At 35.0% G+C, this 20,451-nt stretch overlaps 1 protein-coding gene across 1 annotated transcript; it reads right to left on the bottom strand.

Annotated features, from left to right (window-relative positions):
* Positions 1-412: 412 nt before the first annotated feature.
* On the bottom strand, positions 413-18,924 carry LOC124410746 (nuclear pore complex protein Nup133). The gene is made up of 19 exons (XM_046889339.1): positions 18,682-18,924; positions 17,295-17,634; positions 15,129-15,446; positions 13,655-13,825; positions 11,894-12,023; positions 11,093-11,269; positions 9,531-9,690; positions 9,182-9,353; positions 8,403-8,562; positions 7,625-7,737; positions 7,434-7,540; positions 6,129-6,345; positions 5,894-6,037; positions 4,149-4,350; positions 3,923-4,082; positions 3,467-3,662; positions 2,640-2,834; positions 1,811-2,033; positions 413-615 (listed from the first exon to the last, which is right to left on the bottom strand). The coding sequence occupies exons 1-19, from the start codon at positions 18,774-18,776 to the stop codon at positions 455-457; spliced, it is 3,441 nt and encodes a 1,146-aa protein (XP_046745295.1). The 5' UTR covers positions 18,777-18,924; the 3' UTR covers positions 413-454.
* Between the last annotated feature and the right edge of the window lie 1,527 nt (positions 18,925-20,451).

The following is a 20,451-nucleotide window of genomic DNA, read 5'->3' as shown; positions in this document are numbered from 1 at the left end:
TAAATTGGTGATAAGATTGGATGCATATTAATTAAATTAGAGCAGAATACAATTGTTCTGAATTTATTTGAAATCTTTGTAAGGTGTTAACGTCGTTGTTGAATAATAAATTTTTTTCAGAAATGTCATAAAGAAGTAGTAAGACAAATCAATTTCATCTTCTATGTAACTATAACGTCCTTTTCATAGAATGGAGGTTTCAGATTTTTGTAATTAAAAATTTTTGCTTTACTGTGACGACAAATTATCCAAACTCCTCACGATATTAACAAGGTCAAACATCAATTTCTACTACATCGATCATCGAAAGTTTATTTTTCTATGAAGATTAATTCGTATGAGCGACTTTAGCATTTTCTCGTATAAAAAACACCTCGTTCGAGTTAAAAACATTTTTTTATTTCTTACATTTCAAATTAGTTATTCATTCTTTACAAAAAAAAAAAAGACTGTACTAGAACAGTAACGATTCATTGGTTACTTGATAGTTACGGTAAACATATTCATATCCAATTTTGATCAGAAATTGAAAACTACTCGACCCAGCAAGACTGCCAAGTTCTGGCTCTGTTAACAATGCATCCAGCGGTGGAAGAAAGTCCTGAATTCTAGCACCTGTAAAGATAATACGAAGTATTACTTATTTTGTTCTAATCCGTGATTGTTATATGCATCGATACTTGAGGAGATCGGTTGGTCAGAAATCGACACTTTTTAATCATTTTGTTAGGATATAGCACATTGAGTATTTGTCAAATGATTATATCTGTCAATTTCCAAGATCTCTTAGAAATTAAAAAATTAGAAAAAATTCAAATTATGAATAAAAACCTCGATATCGATGCTTTGCTTCAGAGTTATTCAATGGTTTAATATTAAATATTCAAACAAAATGGTTTCAATTTTACTAGAATTGTACGATTTCATTCTACGATGGCTAATTATATTCGAAAGACAGGGTTTCGTTGAATATTCAATTTAACAACGTTGCACCGATATTATTATGATCAAGAAATGGAAATATTGAATTGACTACTAAAAAAAAGAAAATCTGTTTGAGTGACTTTGTAGAAAATAGTCTTCCAAATAAACTGAGTCATCGTAGAATGAAATCGAACAAATCCACTAGATTTTGAACAATTTCGAAGCAATTCCGAAATAAGCATCCATATCTAAACTTTTGTTTATAATTCTAGTATTTTATATTTTTAACAAAATATTCCTAGCATGCGCAGAAAATAATTGGTAACTATTCAGCGCATGACTATTTCATTAGGAAATTGATAAAACGTATCAAATGAATTCTCTGACTGACAATAAAATTTGCTACACAAACGAGAGTATATTATGATTTTCACTTACTAATATAGACACAAAACGATACCTAATATTCAAGAGCTTTTTTTCGAAATCAAGATGTGGAATTTGGCCACAATTGATTTTAACTCAATTGTTTTTTTTTTTTTTTTGTTTGCAATTTTAGCCAGTAGATATAAAACTGAAGCGAAAATATTGATGCTTTCAAATGTTTTGAACAGACTATCGAAATTTCTACGCCATAATATACGGATTTCTTGTGTTGCATTGTTTTCGATGTCAAATAATAAAACAACGTTGAATTGATTGTAGAAAATTAAGAACATCTTAAACTGATGTGAAAAATTTGTGGAATTCGAGAAGTGTCAAAAAAAAAAGAAAAAAAATCGACCAATCGCCTGAAAATGTTCAAGATCTGTGAAATAATAGAAAATAAACAAAAAATATCGAAATTCAATAATACTGGCAAGTAAACTCCATAAAATCTACTCACCCATGAAATGCGCCAAATCTACTAGCTTGAAGAAAACGGTATTTTGCGCTTGTTGTTCAGGATTGTTACCTACGCTGTCCCAACGATCTCGTCTCGCTGCACGGGCCCAGATTCTTAATCTTAAGGAAGATTTATCTTGTTGTTCATCAACAAAGTCGAGCAAATCCAGAGCTTTCTTGAAGTCGTATTCACTCGCCAACAAATTTTCGTCACATGTATATAACTGGAGGATATAGCGGGAAAAATCAGGTCATTATTAATCATTTTTTATGATTAAAAGAAAGTTCTGATATTTCGGTAGAATGCGTCGAATAAAGTAGCGCAAATTAATGATGATCTAAAAAAAAATTCATATCTAAAACTCTTGACAAAGGCTTTGATGACGATGTTTCATTTCAAATCGCGTTAAAGTGGTTAAAAATACAGTAAATTCGTTCGATGTAATCAGCAATGACGTCTTACTGTTCGCAGGATTATTTTCCTAAAATTTGCTGAAATAGATTTTGTAGTTTTCGAGTAGCCAAAAATCAGTATTGCCATTTGATAAATCATAATCAATACCGATGCAATGTTAAACATTTAAATATTTAATCGGTGCTAACGCGATAAAAAAAATATTTAAAAAAATATGATTCGGTGGGATTGTGGAAAATAATTCTCTGAATAAAATTAGATGTAGATTATAATCGAACGAATCTAGTGGAATTTTCATCATTCGGGTTACTAGGAGATAGAAAACAGCACAATAAAAACTCTACACATAGGATGTGCTTCATTAAAAATGAAAAAAAAATAAATAAATCAGACAAATATTCAAAGATTTACGCACCGTGATGAGTTCGGTGGGTGTGAGAACTCGTAATTTTTCTATATCGTACCCATAACTTGCAAGTACAGATGCTGGTAGCTCTTCTTGGTGAGCAATTAATTCGAGATCTCTATTTATCTTCTCAGCGCATTCGATTACTTCGTCCTCCGGCTCGTCAGATGCAAACAGCGCCAATTTTGATAGGGAAAGCATCGACTGTGGTCGACAAAATATTTATTAACAATACGAAAAAAAGGAAACTGTTTTCGGTTAGTTCTAATACACCGGAATTCTACAACGAATAGGCATGCGTATAACGTACATTGCAACCGTAGTCAAGATTTCTTCTTCATTTGTATACTCAACTTGTTTTCAACTGTAACAGTTTCAGTTTGAATCAATGATAATTAAAAATGGACGTAATTGAAGGAAACTGACGTTTAAATACTTTGGTACTTTTTTAATGTTGCAAGATTGCTTATGATTACTATATTTATTAGAGTGTTTCGTTTGGAAGGAACGCTTTAGTCAATATTTCTTTACCATTGTGAAAATTTGTTGCGAATAGTAATAAAGGAATTCTTTTGAAAGGATATCCCTTAAAATCCAATTTCAACAGGTCGTTTTGGAAAGTAAAGTTTTCTCATTTAAATAATACAATTGCATATAATGATAAGGACTTGATCGTGGAGAACTTCGAGTTTCGGGAGTGACTTTCTGGAATTGGATTTAAGAGATATCAAAATTTTTCAATCGAGTTTACGTAAAGTATATGTCTCTTCGATCTTGTTCTCCAGCCTTGAAGTTGAACTTTAAGCTTACGAACACCTTGTGAAAAAATACTTTACCTTTTTACGCGTAACAAGTTCAATTTCTTCCATGGCCAGTGTGTGAAGAGTGTTTGAAGCAAGACGCAATTCATCGCATAAAGCAGCTTGCACCCAAGACAAGGAAGGATGCTCGGACAGCTTTTCAGCCAATTCAACTGCACCGCCTCGCCTGCATCTCTCGACTAATTTGCCTTGTTTACCATCCTTGACGTACCTGCAGAAGCAATGCACAAAGAGTTAGGTGGTAGCGAGTCTCGAATTTGTTCACCGCGTCGCACTACAGAATCTGCTGAGAATCCCTGAAATCTCGTGAAATAGAAGCAAAATTGTGCCGATCTATAAAATCCTAGAAAAGTAATTAAGATCGATTCGAATATCCATAAAATTGATATGAACTGATTCAAATTCAAAATCTTTTCCGGGATCAATTTAACTAAGTGTATTGATTTTGTTAAAAACCAAATTGATAATTACCATGAAAACAGAAATCCAACAAAGTCCTGCGCTGCAAACTTTTCAATGTAAGAATCGAGTCGATTTTGATTATTCGTTAGTTCACAGATTTGTACCAGGGAAGCAAAGTCGCAGTATTTTTCAGCTAGCATGGCCGCCTGTTCGTATTGTTCTTCTTTTACTGAAAACAAAGGAACAAATGTCTGGTATTATGTACAACTAAGTCAGACAAAATTCATTTACTCACCAAGCGGTTGGATCAAGTTTGCTCGCTCATTTTCATACTGCTTCAATAACACTTCGAATTTTTCTGTTCCACGTATACTTTCCAAATGACATTTTTTACCATCCAGAATCAGGTCAACCAGACTAACCAGCTGCTCGTACAGTTCGTTTCGGACAGAATGATCGCTCGTTCCATTCACTCCGTACTTCAAAGTTATACTTTGCTGAAAGACAAATCGACGATTTGTAAATGAGTTTTAAATGCGATTTATTCATGTGTAGAAGAAACAGTAGGATTATGGCTATAGTGATCAGTGATCAACGTTACTTAGATTATTTCATAGAGATAATGTGAATTGAGTTCATTTTACATCATTAGTTAGATAGACTCGTTGTTCTTAATTTTTTGCAATATACGAAAATAAGATTAACTTTGCTTTCTAAGACTCATGTTTCAAACACTGTTTCGAGTCAAGACTCTGGTGTAATTTTGTGAGAGGACTAAATTCGATAAGAACGTATTTCTGAAGGAAACTCTTTGCAATTTATCGCACATATTTTGATCGTTATAGAATTTTTTCAATTGCGTTGTTCTGCATAAACCAAAATGGACTTAAAAAATCAATTCGATGCTTGAGAAAAATGTTTAGATCTCCATCTAAATGTAGAAATAAAATAATTTGGGATGAGCGCACAACGAAACTCAATTTAAACCATAAAAATGATGGTTTTGTGAAATATAGGAATTTTGAGTCTTAATATATTTCTTTGGTTCTTGTGCTAAGTTGAAAGTATAAAAATTGTTCTCAAGTGTCAAATTGATTTTTTCAGTCTTGAAATTGACCGCTTTAAGGTACATTTAGGGGAAACCTTCAGTTTTAGGGTGCTTATAAGGGAAGAAAAAATAATAGGGTACTTTTAGGGAAACGAAAGACCCACTGTGCAACCTGCATTTTGTACATAAATAATCTCATTTTCGTCTAAAAAATAATACAACAATATCTCGTATTAATATATCTCGTAAAATACAGGGAATCAAACGTGTGAATGTCAAAACGTAATCAAGGTGTTTATAAGATACACGTTTACTAATTTTTTGATGTAAAATGTTTTAGGAAATTGGCAAGTCAAGATTTTCTAAAGAACTTAGAATAAGAATTTTTTGATTGTGTCAAAAAATCATACGTCTCCAATTAAACATCAATAAACCGACCTTCAAAATTTTTTTGTCTTTGATCAAATTCGATACGTATGGCTGGCATTTAAGTTTGACTTGACACAATTTTGCAAACTTTAATTTCAGTATAATTTTAACTTAAATTGAGATATCAAAATGCCGAGTCATTGCTCTCTGGGTCACATTGCTATTTTGTTTCAGTCGCGAAACATAAAAGTAGAAAATATCTTTTGTACCCTGTAGAGAAGAGAATATTGATTCCGAATCACCAAGAATTTTTAATTCGTCTGATTTTTGTTCATCATAGCAGATTCATTTCAAAAAAGATTTCTGAATTGTTTCTAATTTTCATACCAATACATTCGGAAGTTGAATATTTTATAAAAATATAGTAGAAATAAATTGTTTGGGTTAAACTTTGGTGATTTAACATCGAACGATCCAAATGAAAAACACATTTGGCAAAATAAGCACAAATGTCTTGCACAAATCTAAGTATCCAAAATGCTTTTCAAGTATGAATTGCCCATTTCTGAAAACATTCCCAATGGTAGAAAATTTCTATTGATTGTATAAAAAACTTGACGCACCATAGTTTGGAGACAATTACGTAATCCTTGTTTGCCCGTTGCTGCCGTCCATGGGAGATATTCTGTTATTCCGCTCGAACATCTGGCTGGCACGAATCTGACTGCGTTTTGCTGTCGATACTTCACTACCTCGTGTAAGGCGGTCTGTAATATGCACGAAAGAATATAACGCAATAATCATGGCTGGAACACTGGAATACAACATTTTTCATAAATATATGAAAGTTTGTCTTACCAGTAAGAGTGAATTTACTTGAAGGATGTACTGAGCTACTTGATTTGTGACTCGCTCAGATTGGGTTACTTTGCAAGCACTGTTCACAAGTAACGGTAAGTAAACGTGAACGTTGCTCACTTCCCGGTAAAATATATCTCGAGTCGTCAACTCGTCCGAAACGCGTGCTTCCGGACTCACGGTTTGTTCCATGATTGGATCCATGATGTCACTGTATCTGTAGACAGAGATACAATATTCACGAGTTGAGTGTAAAATTGTGAAATGTGCATATTTCATGCATTCCGGGTGTTTCGTATGAAAGCAAATTTTTATTTATTTTCCCCTACGAAGCATCCAAAGATCAACTCTATTCAATTCCCTGCAAAATACTTTCGGGATTAAGTTCGTATCATTAAATGCAGCTGAGTGGGTACAATTTGAAACGAAAAAAGTAAAAAATGGCAACTGCCTCGTTATTTAAATAGAGAAACTTCAGAATCCAGGAGCAACCATTTAGAATTGGATCTTAGAGATATTTTTTAACAGGAATCTTTGCTATGTACGAGGTTTTCAGCCGGGAGGGAAAACAAACAGCTTTCAAACGGAACGTAGCCTACCTTGAATCGCATCATAATTTGGTTGACATTTTTTTACAATATTTCTCGTACTCGACAAACTTCACAAAATTATCCAAGATTTTTAAATATCTCATTCAAGAAGTTGGAAAAATTGAAATATCCACATATATCCATCTAATATCTAAATATGTCTGAAAATCCGGGTATAGCAGAAAAAAAAAAAAACATTTGACAAGAAATTTGCTTCGTAATTGTACCTTGAAGCAAAATTTTTATGAAATTTTTGCTGCTGAAGGAGACGAATTATTTAATTTGGGGTACGGGAATTAATATTACCTAGAAAAATTGACACACAAAAAGTTTGTGAGATACGTGAAATGGAGTAAAAAATCTTGAATCAAATCAGAGGTAATAACGGGCAGAATCGTTTAGAGTAAAAAGCATAATTACTTGTTGCTAATTTTTCACATTGGTGATTCAAGCTAAGTATTAAGAATGAGTGATCTGAGAATGAGATTGAAGTTTGTAACGCTGATGCGATAATGCGAATCCAGTAGACCGTGCAAAAACAAATTATTAGACGAACTCAACTTCTTCAAAGTTACGTTTAAGTAGCAAAATAATGATTGTTTTGCAATTTTTCGCTATTTTAGGGTTACCAGCTTCAACCTCCTCTGTGAGATTAGAAAATTGTTATCAGTGAAAAAACTAATAAGCAACGTAACGAAAATTTCAAACCTGTCACCTCATTTGTAAGTTGTAAATCGATATGGCGGCGACTATTTTCTCAGCGTATTCCCCCAACACATGTGTTGCGGCCATGATTATTCCTCTATACGAAACTGCGCAGAACTGTGAGAAAATTAGTATTTATTAATAAAACAGCGGTTTTATTTTTCAAGGGATGATCGAAAAGAGATAAACAAACGAGCTTACCCTGTTCCATAAATTGAATTCTTTCAAAAACTCTATAAAGAGATCCAAGGCCTTCTGTTTTCCTTCCAATTGGTGGGGAATTTGCATGGCAGTAACAGCATTTATTGTCATAGCTGTAAGTATAAGAAAATAAAAGTTACAGATGGATATTGCGATCCTCAACGATCGGTGAAAAGTGTGTCCGACCTGAGTTACTCCGAAGTTCTGCCCTATAGCGAACATTTCCTGAATGATCAAGACTTATCGATACACTTAGTTTTTGTGACATCTAGTAATAATGAAGAAGAGAAGTGCAAAAACTATCCTTTTAACATCGGAAAATTGACTTGAATCTTAATGGATAAATAGAAATATCAAAAACTTATTCTGCCATGATAAATGTCAACTTTTGGATTTGGAAATCCAAATTTGAAAAATGATAACATTTCCGTGTGGATAATTTGATAACTTGAGGATGTAACAGTACGAATGATTTCAAGTTTTACCCTGAATTGGTCACATCTTAGTAGAATCGCATAACGGTCACAGAGGGTGAAATTCACCCTAGCTCCAAAAAAGTGATATAAAAATCTCAATAAAAAATATGTTGATCGCAAAAAAAGCTCTCTCAGCTTTCCTAACAAAAATTATGACGACTAAGGGACTCTGCGTGGAGTTTGAAAAGTGTTCGGGGTGAAATTCATCCAGAGTAACCAATTAGGGTTGATAGCTTCAAACACGCAGGATTCAGATTTTGCAACATTAAGCGACACGAGGATTTAATTGTTCGATTACTAACATAAGTCTCTATGATCCGTCCATCGAGGATCGTTGGCTGGGTAATCGTCGATAAGATTTTTAGCGACTTTCAAGACTGTGGTGTCCAGAGTTGCGTCAATATCCATCACCGGTTCCTCTTGAACGGGAAAAAGTTCCGACAATATTTCTTGACATTGAACCTGTAAAAATTATAAGCTCGTACAATGATAGAAAAAGCGTTAAATTCCGGTTGCTCTGAGTAACTTGCACTTCGCGATTCGTCCGACGGTATGGCAACGAAGATCAAGTGTCACTGACAGCAAAAAATTTCAATTTCTTACGTGACTCTCGCATCTTTTCTCATCTGAATCTGGCAATCTGACATATTTTCTTTGCAATAGTGGTCGAATTAAATCAAACGGAATAGAGAAATGCAAGTAAAAAATCAAATCGAATATTGGAGTATGCGAACAGTTCGTATAATTTGAATAGTTAAAATTATTCCACTAATTCTAATAGTTCGAATCATTCATATTATTCAATCCTGATTCTCCAGTTTTATCGCATTTTGAGACTACTTAGTCGACTGTCAAGATTCTTCTGAATAGAAAATTGAATGTAATTTATAAAAATTAGTGAATGTCAGTAAGCAAAATCATAAATTCGAACGGTTATCAAATCTCTGGGTTAAATTATTCGCAATTGCAAACCATTCGCGCACTCCTAAAATTAATACAATACAATAAATTCGTGTGACAAATGGAATAAATAATTGAAATTCTCGAATAGACGTTCGCCTCATCTTTCTATGCACTTTACCTTATTCTGTCTGAGACTAAGAAGGAACGCCGCACTCAATTGCGTTGCACCGTCTGAGGTAAAGGTCATTTCTTGCAAATCGTTGTTACTCAATTGAGCAGCAAAATTCTCTGCTCCATATGTCGAATTGCCGCCACCATAATCGAGGCTGAAATTAGCGTCGGAATAACTCCTGGAACAGAAATTAAGACGTCTTGCTAACAACTTGATTCTAAACGATGCAAGTATTCAAACGGAACTCGAAAAGCAGAAGCGATGGAATTGAATACTCGAATGACTCGAATTATTCATAATTTAAAACTATTTGCACAATCCTAGTAAACAGAATAGACCAATTTCATCGACATACATGTTGAAATCTTGAGCATTGAAATCCATGGGTATGATCGTAACCAGCCCCAGATTTCTGGTGAAAAGTACCGGAGTTCCTGAACAGAGTGCGCCGCCAAGTATGTTATCTTCACCGCCTCTGACCAGATCTATTTTCTCTTGATCATGTTCCGACATACCTGTAAAAATATGTTCAGAAGAATTAACATGACGTATGAATTTTCTGGCTTTTCTGAACAGAGAACAAGCGAGAAAAGAAATAATTGTAAAGTAGATGTAATAGGGGTAAAATTTTCTGACAATAGAATTATTCTCACATTGCGAGAAAAACGTAAATTTTGAAAAAAAGAACTCAATTTCTGAAACATGTCCGAAACATCTCAAAATCACTCAAAAAGTGTTTCTTTACTCAAATAAAAGCATTTTCAGTCAATATTTTAATTTTAACCCTTATGTGCGCACCCAGCTTTTGCCACATTAACGGACATCTAGGGAACGCGGGTACCATCTCTAGTTTTTATTATTTTTTGAGTGAGGATGGGAACGGAACCATCGAAAATCTATTCACTTTATCAAATAAACATAAATAAAAAGTACAGGTGTTTCTCTCAATAAGTTCTCTCCGAATAAGTTCACTTTCTTTCATTCTTCTTCGCACACTTTGCCCGCCTTGACGTGTCCGAGTCCATCGAGCGATTGATTCTATATTGATAATATACTCACACAAGACAAATTATGATATAATACGTTAATTTATTATATATGTATGTATCATGCCCGATTTTCCATAATTGGAAATACATATGTGTGCGTGTGTATTGGGGTAGCAAGCATTTATCCACGTCATAGGTGCAAATTGGAAGATTCTTTAGAATTTCTTCGAACGTTTCTATAATTCGAATAAAAATTTAGATACCGAAAGACGCTTTTGTAGATTTTCAAGAATTTCATCGTTCCCTAAAAACCAAGTTTCAGCAAATTTTTTTAATCATGTATTATTCGAAGTGACATTTTTCTGAATATTACGAAATAAGTATTTGATATTAAATCATCACATAGTCTGATCATAAGAATGTGTTAAATATTATATACATCGATTTTCAATTATCAAGTTTTACGGGGAAAATTCGAAATTTAAAATGAACTGAGATACGATTGATTATTAATGGAGTTTAGAGTTGCGAATTACATATTGGGATATTCGAAATTCTTTGCGTTGAGAACATTTTTTCTGTGAAACTATATTATTAATATCACTGATGGTCCGACCTTCAATTCAAATTATACACCAAATACGTACAGAAGGAACGTGACCGAACTTATGCAGAAGGAACGCGAATTTTTTATGCGAGCGGCGAGCAGGCTTTGAGTGGGGCTTTATAGTTTCACGAAAAAATATTCCCCGACACCCCCGAAGAAATTTGTATTTCGTCCAGGGTTTATACATCGACAGAACAAACTTATCAAATTGAATGAGAAAACTTAAGAATCGGAACTGTTACATAGCCATCCACTTTTTAGATGTTCAACTTTCACCAAAGAAGTAAGTAGTACTGTTATAAACTGAAAAATGTTACTCACGGTTCGCAATGAGTACCGTCTGTTGGTTGTATATAATGGCCTCCCATCCAGACAAGATGAATCGATACGACAGTATTGTAGATTCGATGTCATCTCGGTATCGCAAAGGACCAATTTTCAAAGGTATAAACCACTTTAGTGTATTCGTTAACGTCGTATCGGCAAGTGGAATTAAACCTATAAATGTATGCGCATGCATTGTAGACACATAAAGTTAAGAAGTCTGTATTTTTTACATCAAAAATGTATATAAAATTGAATTTATACATCTTGCACTTTAACGATCAAGAAATATTCATTTTTTAGCGTAATTAATGTCTTTGATTAAATAACTCATATTTTCAGCAAATTCAATACCAGAGGTTCGTAAGATGAAACGTCAACTAGTATTAGATTACAAGAGCGTAGCGTCGTTTTTCAATTTTTTTTTTCTGGCTTACGCTCTTTCTGTGAATGATTTTAAATTTTCTAATCATAGAGTCTTTAAATTAAATTTGCTGATACGCTCTTGTTGGCATTTTTTGATTCTTTGATATCCAAATATTTTTGATCCCCGGACGTCTATATGCAAGAAAAAAAAACAACTAAACATTTGATAATCGAAGTACAACACAACTACAGTTACAAAGAAAATTTGTTTTTGAACAACAATGATAGTTGTCGTAAATTTGGTTATTCAATTATTGCAACTGAATAATATACATATGAATAAATACATATCGGGTCGAAAGGCTTGTCAAATCTGTGAAGATATTTTGAAAAAAAGAAAAAATTTTTTAGTAACAAGTTTTTGAGGATTACCAATCGCAAAGTGAATTTCTGGCGATAGTTCTGTGCAACTTGCTGCCATCAGCACTACTACGCCTTCTTCACATGGCTGCATGTCGATTAAACAGGTATCCATACCCTGAGGAACGCAAGAACTGGATTCCTGTGATGAATAATTGGAAGAAAAATTACTAAAAAGAAGAGAAACTCGATTCAGGTTACAAAGGGAGTCGAATTAGTGTCCGATCAAACCAGAGATAAGTTGGTACATAAGAGTAGACAGCTGAAAAAGTGAATGAATTTTGGAAATTTGGAGTATCATTTACATGTTCATTGTATCAGAACTAATTAATAACTAACAATACCATTGATAATAATGTCAATCCTTCTGGTCAGTGACATAACGGTGCAGCGCCTGCGATACCCGAAAAACGGTTAAATCAATTTAATTCAAATTTGTGTAAAATACAGTGTTTTTGAATAATTTAGCGTCTTTGAGAGGATACGAAATTTTTTTTAAACCTTATCCTTAACGGGGTGGTGAAAACCCCAGGGTCCAGGAGGCGGTTTTGGTACTTAAGGAGAGCGTCAAAGACGTTACGGTCAAATATGCTATTGTTGACAAAATTCGCGCCGATATGGAGACTATTAAGCAATCAGCGAAGATGCTTGAAGATAAAGCCGCGGCGGTTGTGACCCTTGCCTCGGACGTTGAGAAACATAAATTGGGTAAGGAGGCCCTTAAGCTCTCACTCGAGGGAGATGTGGTTGCTAGCTCTGACACGGACCTGCGCCAAAAGGAAGAAGAAATCATAATGGAAGTGCAGGATCGTAAGGCGCGCAAAATGAATGTGATTTTACATGACTTCCTCACGGATTGCCAGATGCCCGCATGACGTATCGGATCCGGATTGGTAAACGTCTCAACAAGAACGCAAGACCACCGAAAATTATCCTTCCATCAATGGGATCCGCTCTATGGGTTTTCTCCAACCGATCCACGTTGTGTGATGGTTTTTACATCTTCAAAGATCAGACCAAGAAACAGCGGGACTATCCGTTAACTCTGAGATCTGAGCTGGATAATTTAAAGGCTTGTGGAGTCTTGGATAGAACCATTAAATACGTCAATGGCATACCGAAGATTGTAACCGGCAGAAAATTCTAATTTCCAACACTTGCTATTCAGTAAAAAAAAATTCGTACGGTGTCATAGCGGATAAACTGTCTAAAAATGCTATCTTCAAATTTAAAGTAAATTGGTTTGAGCCGTTTCTGAAGTTGCACTAAATATTATGGTCAGCACAAAACTTTTGATGCAGCAAAATGGTCGACTTTATTGTCAATAGCAAAATGAAGCTCATTGAAGCTACATACTTTTGAATCAGTCAAAGCCAATCTAATTGAACAATTGATTGTAAATGTAAACCTTGAAGAATAACTCACCCTTTCAGATGTATACTCATATACCGTCTGTCCATGAGGAAAGTGCACACCTTATGCGCGTGCATCAAGTCGTTCGAATCTTCGAATTGAGCAATCGATGCAATACTAATCGCGACAGTTAGAAAATATCCCTAGGAGCCCACTCTTAGCTGTGGGTTCCTAGGGACATTTTCTGACTATCGCAATTAGTATTGCATCAGCTGCTCAATCAGGCGGTAAATGTCGGCCAATAAGATTCGAACGACTTGCCGTACGCAGGTAAGGTGTGCATTTCCTCATGGACACACAGTATGGCCCCTCAAACAGTACAGAAATCTGGAATTAATGATATTCTCTAAAATTGCATACCCAAAATCTTCGTTGAAAACCTTGCGAAATTGTGTGACCAATGTCTTCGTCAAATTCCATCTTCTCCGCCTCGCCGTGTGGAAATGACCAGTATTGCAGAGAGGTGCCTGCTAATATCAAGACTCTGGATGCTTTTTCACCGAGCGATGTACAAGTGACCTTGACAAGTTTCTGAAAAACGAATATCACCACATAAGTCAAAATCTTACTGTTCAAGGCAACAAAACTGGAGATCTTATGAAATTCCATGCACTCTAGTGAAATTTAGTGAAATGTCAATTCGGAATCGATAAAGTTTCTAGACATATCTCGTGAGATCTGAAAAAATTCTGTCATGTTTAAATTGACCAGAACTTTATACACTCTATAAAAACTGATTTTGCTTTTTTTTTAACTGACGTAGTCTTGAAAAGAATTTTATTAAGTTCTGTAATAAAATTCTTTTCAAGACTGCTTAAAGAAAAAAAAAACCAACCACTTTTAGGCAACCATTGAACATGCAATTTTGAATTCTGCATCAACATTCTACGAATAAGTGATACATACTTCCGAATCTACTGTTTGCCAAAACACTGATTTAGTAAGAAAAATAAACTTTGCATGCGTCTAAAAAAATAAATGAAAAGTACCGTTACTAGACAATTGAATGAGGAAGAAAAAGTCGAATGTAACTTTATTTTTAGAGGGACCGTGCAGAAGCTGCGGCTTACTAACGTACGTTATTGCAGATCCAGAAATATTGAAGGTCATATAGAAACGTCACAAATTCTATCGCCGTGTGAAAAATCAGCTGTTATTCAAAGATCATTTGCTACAGGCTACACTTAATATTTGAATTTCCCATCAAATTCAATCAACTTAATGAAAATGTGCGACTAGGATTGAATAATTGTCTATAAATACCAAAGGATTATCCACTCATCATTTTGCATGTGTAGCAGATTTCAGGAATGCAAGATTTCAGAAGATTTCACATGATTTTATGCTTTTAATAAGATTTCACGAGATATCAGAAGATTTCATTCAATTTCGGACATATCTTGAGATCTAAAAGATTTCTTAGGATTCAACAAGATTTTACAGGATCTCACAGGATTTCAAACAATTTCAAAACACTTCATGAGGTTTCAGAAGATTATTGGATTTACAAAAATAAGTTATTCTAAATGATTTCACGAGATTTCACAGGATTTTACAGGTTTTCAAAATATTTTATAGGATTTTAGGGATTTCCTTGACTCTCCAAGATTTTACAGGATTTAACAAGATTTCACGAGATTCAAGAAGCTTCTTAAAATTTCGGGATTTCAAAACATTTCACTCGATTTCAACAGGTTTCATGAGATATCCATTGATTTCCTGGGATTTCATACAATTTGACTAGATTTCATAAGATTTCACGAGTGGTGGTCACACCAAATTTCGAGCGAAGCTAACCCTTCGATATATGCTAAAAGAATTGAAAATTGATTACTGTTTCTGTGACTGGAGATTGAGGCATGGCTCCAAAGATCAAGGAGGACATCCTGCGACTTATGCCTCCTAGCCAGCCTTGGCTGGTGCGAAGAACTCGGCAAGAAATGCTGTTTCGTCCGCTGTTAAATTGAGGTTGCAACAGCGCCACTGTGCAAGTCGTTGTTGCTAAAATGCATCCGTGCCCTGGTACGTAAGTTAGACAATCGACCTCCTGTCCAGCCAATTCTGCACTCGTTTCCACCGACGATCCCTCATGAGCGACGCTTGACCAGTAGCGAACTACGCCTTCAGGAGATACAGCCATGCAGCTTGGAACCTTGGGATTGAAAGATTGAAGAAAGAATTCGATTTTCAAATTAGTTCGAGGAATGTAAATGTGAAAAAATTCCACAAGTAATCGACGCCATCAAAACTTTGTGAAACATTTTTGAATGGGGATAGAAATTGTAGAAGGATTAGAAAGTAGAAAATTAAAATGTTCAAATATGGAAAAGACAAAATACAAAAAGGTGAAATGTAGAAAACTGAAACATAGAATCATCTGAAGTCTGTTATATATATATTAATATGCATTCTGAAGCTTAATCCAACCCAACGTTTTCGTGAGTTGGCCGATTCAGTTTCCAAAACAGGAACCAGGAAGATTGTGACGACAAATTCGCACGACTCGAAAGAAATATAGTACATCATTGTTTGGCCAATTTAAGAAGACCCAGATTTCTTAAGGAATTTCTTATGGAGCACCTTGCTATGGAGAATGAATCGATGAACTGTGATGGAAAACTGTCACACTAAATTGTTACGTAAGTGCAATGGAATTAGAGCAATAAGCAATTTTTTTTATGATGATTTCATTTAACAATCACCGTTCATAAATGTATTTTAGTTGAACATACATTACACTTGAAATGAGTTTAATTCGAAAATATAAAAACGCTTAAGAGGTCGCTTCTGCCGGGTGTGCCACGATAATTGCACGGTTTTTTTATTCCCACGACCCCCAAAACTTTTTGTTCGCCTGTATAACTGTTAACATTTTTTTTTACAAACACCCTGTTTCTACATATTTTGCAAGTATGCTTTTTTTTTTAATACGCTGTAACATTTGATTGTTTCGTTTAAAAAATATGCGAATTTTTCTTTACTTTTGGAAGATTCAAAGCTCAGTTAGATTGGTTTGAAATCACCAGAATTGTTAAACATAATGAAAAACAAAGCGAAAAAATACAAGCACGCTTTTTGGCAATTGCATATTTTATTTTTTCTTGGCAATTATTTTTCGAACGAGCCTCGAAAAATGCTACCCGTAGTAAGTTTTCTAATGCAAAAACCTTTCATCAATCACACGATTATGATAATTATCAGCAAAAATATGTTAGCCAGCCAAAACAGTTTTTTGACAAAATTTTGCTACTGATTTATAAGCAACTACAGACACATAATATTGACAAGTAAATGCTTGTCGAGAAAGTCACGATTCTGTTGATAAAATATATGATATGAAATTTTCAATAATTCCCAGAATTTTGAATCGATCTGCTTTAACTTTGGATCTCCTGAAATTCAATAAATATGAGCATATTTTTTAACCAGAAAAAAACGTCACCATGCATCAAGTGTTTCAAAAGTTACGTTTTTTTGAGAATAAGTATATCTGTAAAATTTGTAAAAACTGGTTTATCTTGAAACTGAGAAAAAAAAAAAAAAAAATTACAATAGCCTTACAGGCAAACCAAAATCTCCCAGATTCAAGTTGAATATTTTCAGTAAAAATGAATCTTATTATCGCAGCCTGGATTACCACAATAATTGGATGCAGCGCTTCCTAATTTGTCAGATTTCTTTCTCATCTGCTTTGAATAAATTGGTTGATTTTGTGTTTACCGGATTCTTTATTCTTTATGACCTATATGCTTGAAGTTTCGATGAACCAAGTTTGCTCAAAAACCAAACTTTTCTACCAATACTGTGATTAGAAGATGAATTTCTAAAGATTGAATGAAGCCTGAGAGACTATTGAAAAGTACAGAATTATTAAAATTATGACCAAGTCTTAGAGCAATTTATTCAATTATTATTGGAACAGCTTTCAACCAATCTTGAAGCTTAATCGATCGAAACTTCAGGTATGTTATTCTTTGTTACACCTAGATTTGCACCTAACCTGATGACCCGGAGTCAGCCAGACAGCAATGGAGTCAGCTGTGTGAGCAAGGTCGCTTTGAGGAAGTAGCAACTCTCGACATTGGCTGTTAAAGGTCCGTCTCAGCTTGGGATCGTGAATGGTCGTCTTGCACTGCCACACAAGAAGCCTGCGTCCGCAAACCAGCCAAGCCCATCCATCCAAAGACACGCTCACGCTGACTGCGGCGTTTCGATCTACAAACGTCAACGCCTCGGTTACAAGAACCGGTAAAGAAGGCCCGAAACTTTCCACGACATGGCCAGCCGTCTTGCATATTACTTGGGTGGACTGATTCGATCGCCCCGAAATGCTTATTACTCTGGAATTGAAAAATTCATATTCAGATGAGAAGTAATAAGGAAATTTTGATTACAAGCCAGATTTGGAAGACGATCAGAGGGAAAATCTTACGATACTTTAGATGTTCTACGGTATGTTCAGTAGTGCCTATGTATGTGCGTTGTCACAAAAAATTATTATGTTCATAAGCTGCGAAGATCCTTTTAAAAATACCCAAATCTAAATTGCTAGGATTTTAAACGAGATTTTACATAACGATGCTTAATTTTAAATCACTTCGAAACGGTTGAAAATCTAGCAGTTGGATCTGTTTCACTGCACCACAGCTCATTTTATTTAGAAGACTATTTTCTATGTACTTCGACGTTTTCTTCTTTCTTCCAGTGCTCAATTGGATATTGCCATTAGTTGACCATAATGAAAATTGGTGCAATGTTATAATACTAAATAATTAGATGTGCGATTATGATTAAAAGACACTGTCTGATTTGATTTGTACAATATGGTCTTCTAAATAAAATGAGCCATTGCAGAAACAAATCGCTCCAATCTGATATATTTTCAACCATTTTGATGCAATTGGAAACAAAAGCTTTGATGATACTTGAGCTTTAAATTATAACTTTAGTAGCATGTACTTTAGTATTCTCAACAATATTACCATAACTTATGATTACAATAATTTGGTAAATACTCCATGAACATGAATCTTGTAATAAGATTATTAAAAAGTATCAATTTTCTGTTACCGGTATCTTTAATTATCCATTGTAGTCTATGAACGATCCTGAGAAATTATTGTTTTGCACAGTTTCGTTCTGTAGGAAACTTTAGTTCAAGGCGATGGAAGTATAAATGAGAACTTGCATCGATTGCTTGGAATGCTTTCGAAAAAATATCGTATTTTTCTTCATCCAACGAATTCAATCCCAAACATTGTTTACATTTGGTGAAAACGTATTTCGAAATTTTTTAATCATTCATTGACATGAAAAATTCGGGAAATGTTTCCTGAATTCTGAGATAAGGATTGCGAAAATAATGATACAGCAGGAGGATTTCTTACGAATTACTCTTCTTCAGGGATTGTGTTAATGACATTCTCTTCCGTGGTGAGGTTAGAGTGTTTCCCAAAGATGCACTCATACTCGGACGATCCATTTCGAATAGGTATTGGGATGAATAAATGTTTCAAGAAAATTTGATTTTTGAAACTGGCAAGTACGCATCAGAAATTGTAATTTAACCGAATTTGACATTAATCCGACAACATAACCTTTTCATAGTTTGTTTCAGTGCCCATTTTCGAATCCGGTGTGCCGGTCAGTGTTGCCATATAGCTCAATCAACTTCCCTCCAAGTCTGCCAACATTCGCCCCTAAATCCCCCTAAATTGGAAATAAAAATCCCCTAGATTTTCCCCTAGATTTTTTCCTAATAAAATAGCGGGTATGGATGGCATTATAAATATGGTACACATGTTTTGCGCTGAGCGCAGATGGCCGAGACAAGGCCAAACAAATGCGGTCGAGGTATTGCCGCATTGATAAATAACAAATTCATAAATTTCTCTAGAATGATATTATTTATGATCAAAAATCCATTTTAACTAATAAGGCAATGCGTGATTACACTGCTCATAAGATCAAAATAAAACCCCCTGAAAAAAAACCCTGAAGATTCTTTTCCCCTAGACGCTTCAAAACTTCCTAAATCTAGGGGGAAAACCCCTGATCTGGCAACACTGGTGCCGGTGTGCCAACAGTGGTGCCAGCTTCGAATTTCGATAATCGATTTTCATGACCATGGACCTAGAAATAGAATGGAAGTAGAAGACAAGACTGTAGGAATGAAAAGGGGTTCAAAATATGGGCAAAGAGTAATATGGGTAGCGGTGTTAACTAATAGTACGGAAACGTTTACTTCGAGTTGATTATTACGGGTGCGTTCCGAAATTAACTGGCAGCGCTAAAAGTCCCTAGGATAAGGACAGAGCTAGTTTGCGAACTAGGCTGCGCAAAAAAGATAAGAGATTGTTGACAACTCTGGGAGCTAATATCGGAACGAACTCTATAGTTATTACCCTGGTATGACGTCACGGCCCGCTACGAAGATACGTACCCGCAAAGAGGATTAGACTGACTAAAGAGGATTGGGACTGACATCAGTATTTTCGGTTACGAATTTTACCGATAAAGTATCGAAATACATGGACAGCGGTTGTTCTATCGCGCTAATCAGGTAAATTTGGGAAAAAGGGAATGTTTGTTATAAAGTATTAAAATAAAGTATTCTTACCTTCTAATGGAGGACTGGATCACAGCAGCGTTGAGTTGATTCAATGGAAGGAAATTTCTTTAAAAATTGGAATTTGTTTTAGGTTGAATATATTCTGATATAAAAATACAAAATAGAAATGGACGATTTTAACGCAATCTTATAAATTCGGTTGTAAATCGGGCAAGTTACGTCGTTGGAATTCAAGTGCTAGAGGATTTTATCACTAGCATCTATTGAGAACAAGTAGCACACTGCAGATAAAAACCAAGAGAGAGAGTAATGCTGGAAGGATTCTGCGTGAATTGTCAAGGCGTCTATTGTGATTGGTCGGTGCAGTGGTTTGATTCGCGGTGCAGTGCAGTGCAGAAGCTTGAAGATTGCAAGGCTCTGCACTAATTCTGCTGTTCCTTCTCCCATTTGTAACGATACAGGCGTTTGTAATTATCACCATAAGATTTTAAATAATGTGGTGCGCTTGGCGACACCACATTTGAACTGTATCTATGAGCTGGAAGATTGTGTGGTCGGCGATCGCTCTCTCGACTCGTGGCCTGCG

The sequence above is a fragment of the Diprion similis genome, chromosome 10, assembly GCF_021155765.1.
Source record: "Diprion similis isolate iyDipSimi1 chromosome 10, iyDipSimi1.1, whole genome shotgun sequence".
Classification (NCBI taxonomy): domain Eukaryota; kingdom Metazoa; phylum Arthropoda; class Insecta; order Hymenoptera; family Diprionidae; genus Diprion; species Diprion similis.
The sequence above is the reverse complement of the archived record's forward strand: the minus strand, read 5'-3'. Positions and strand labels throughout refer to the sequence as shown.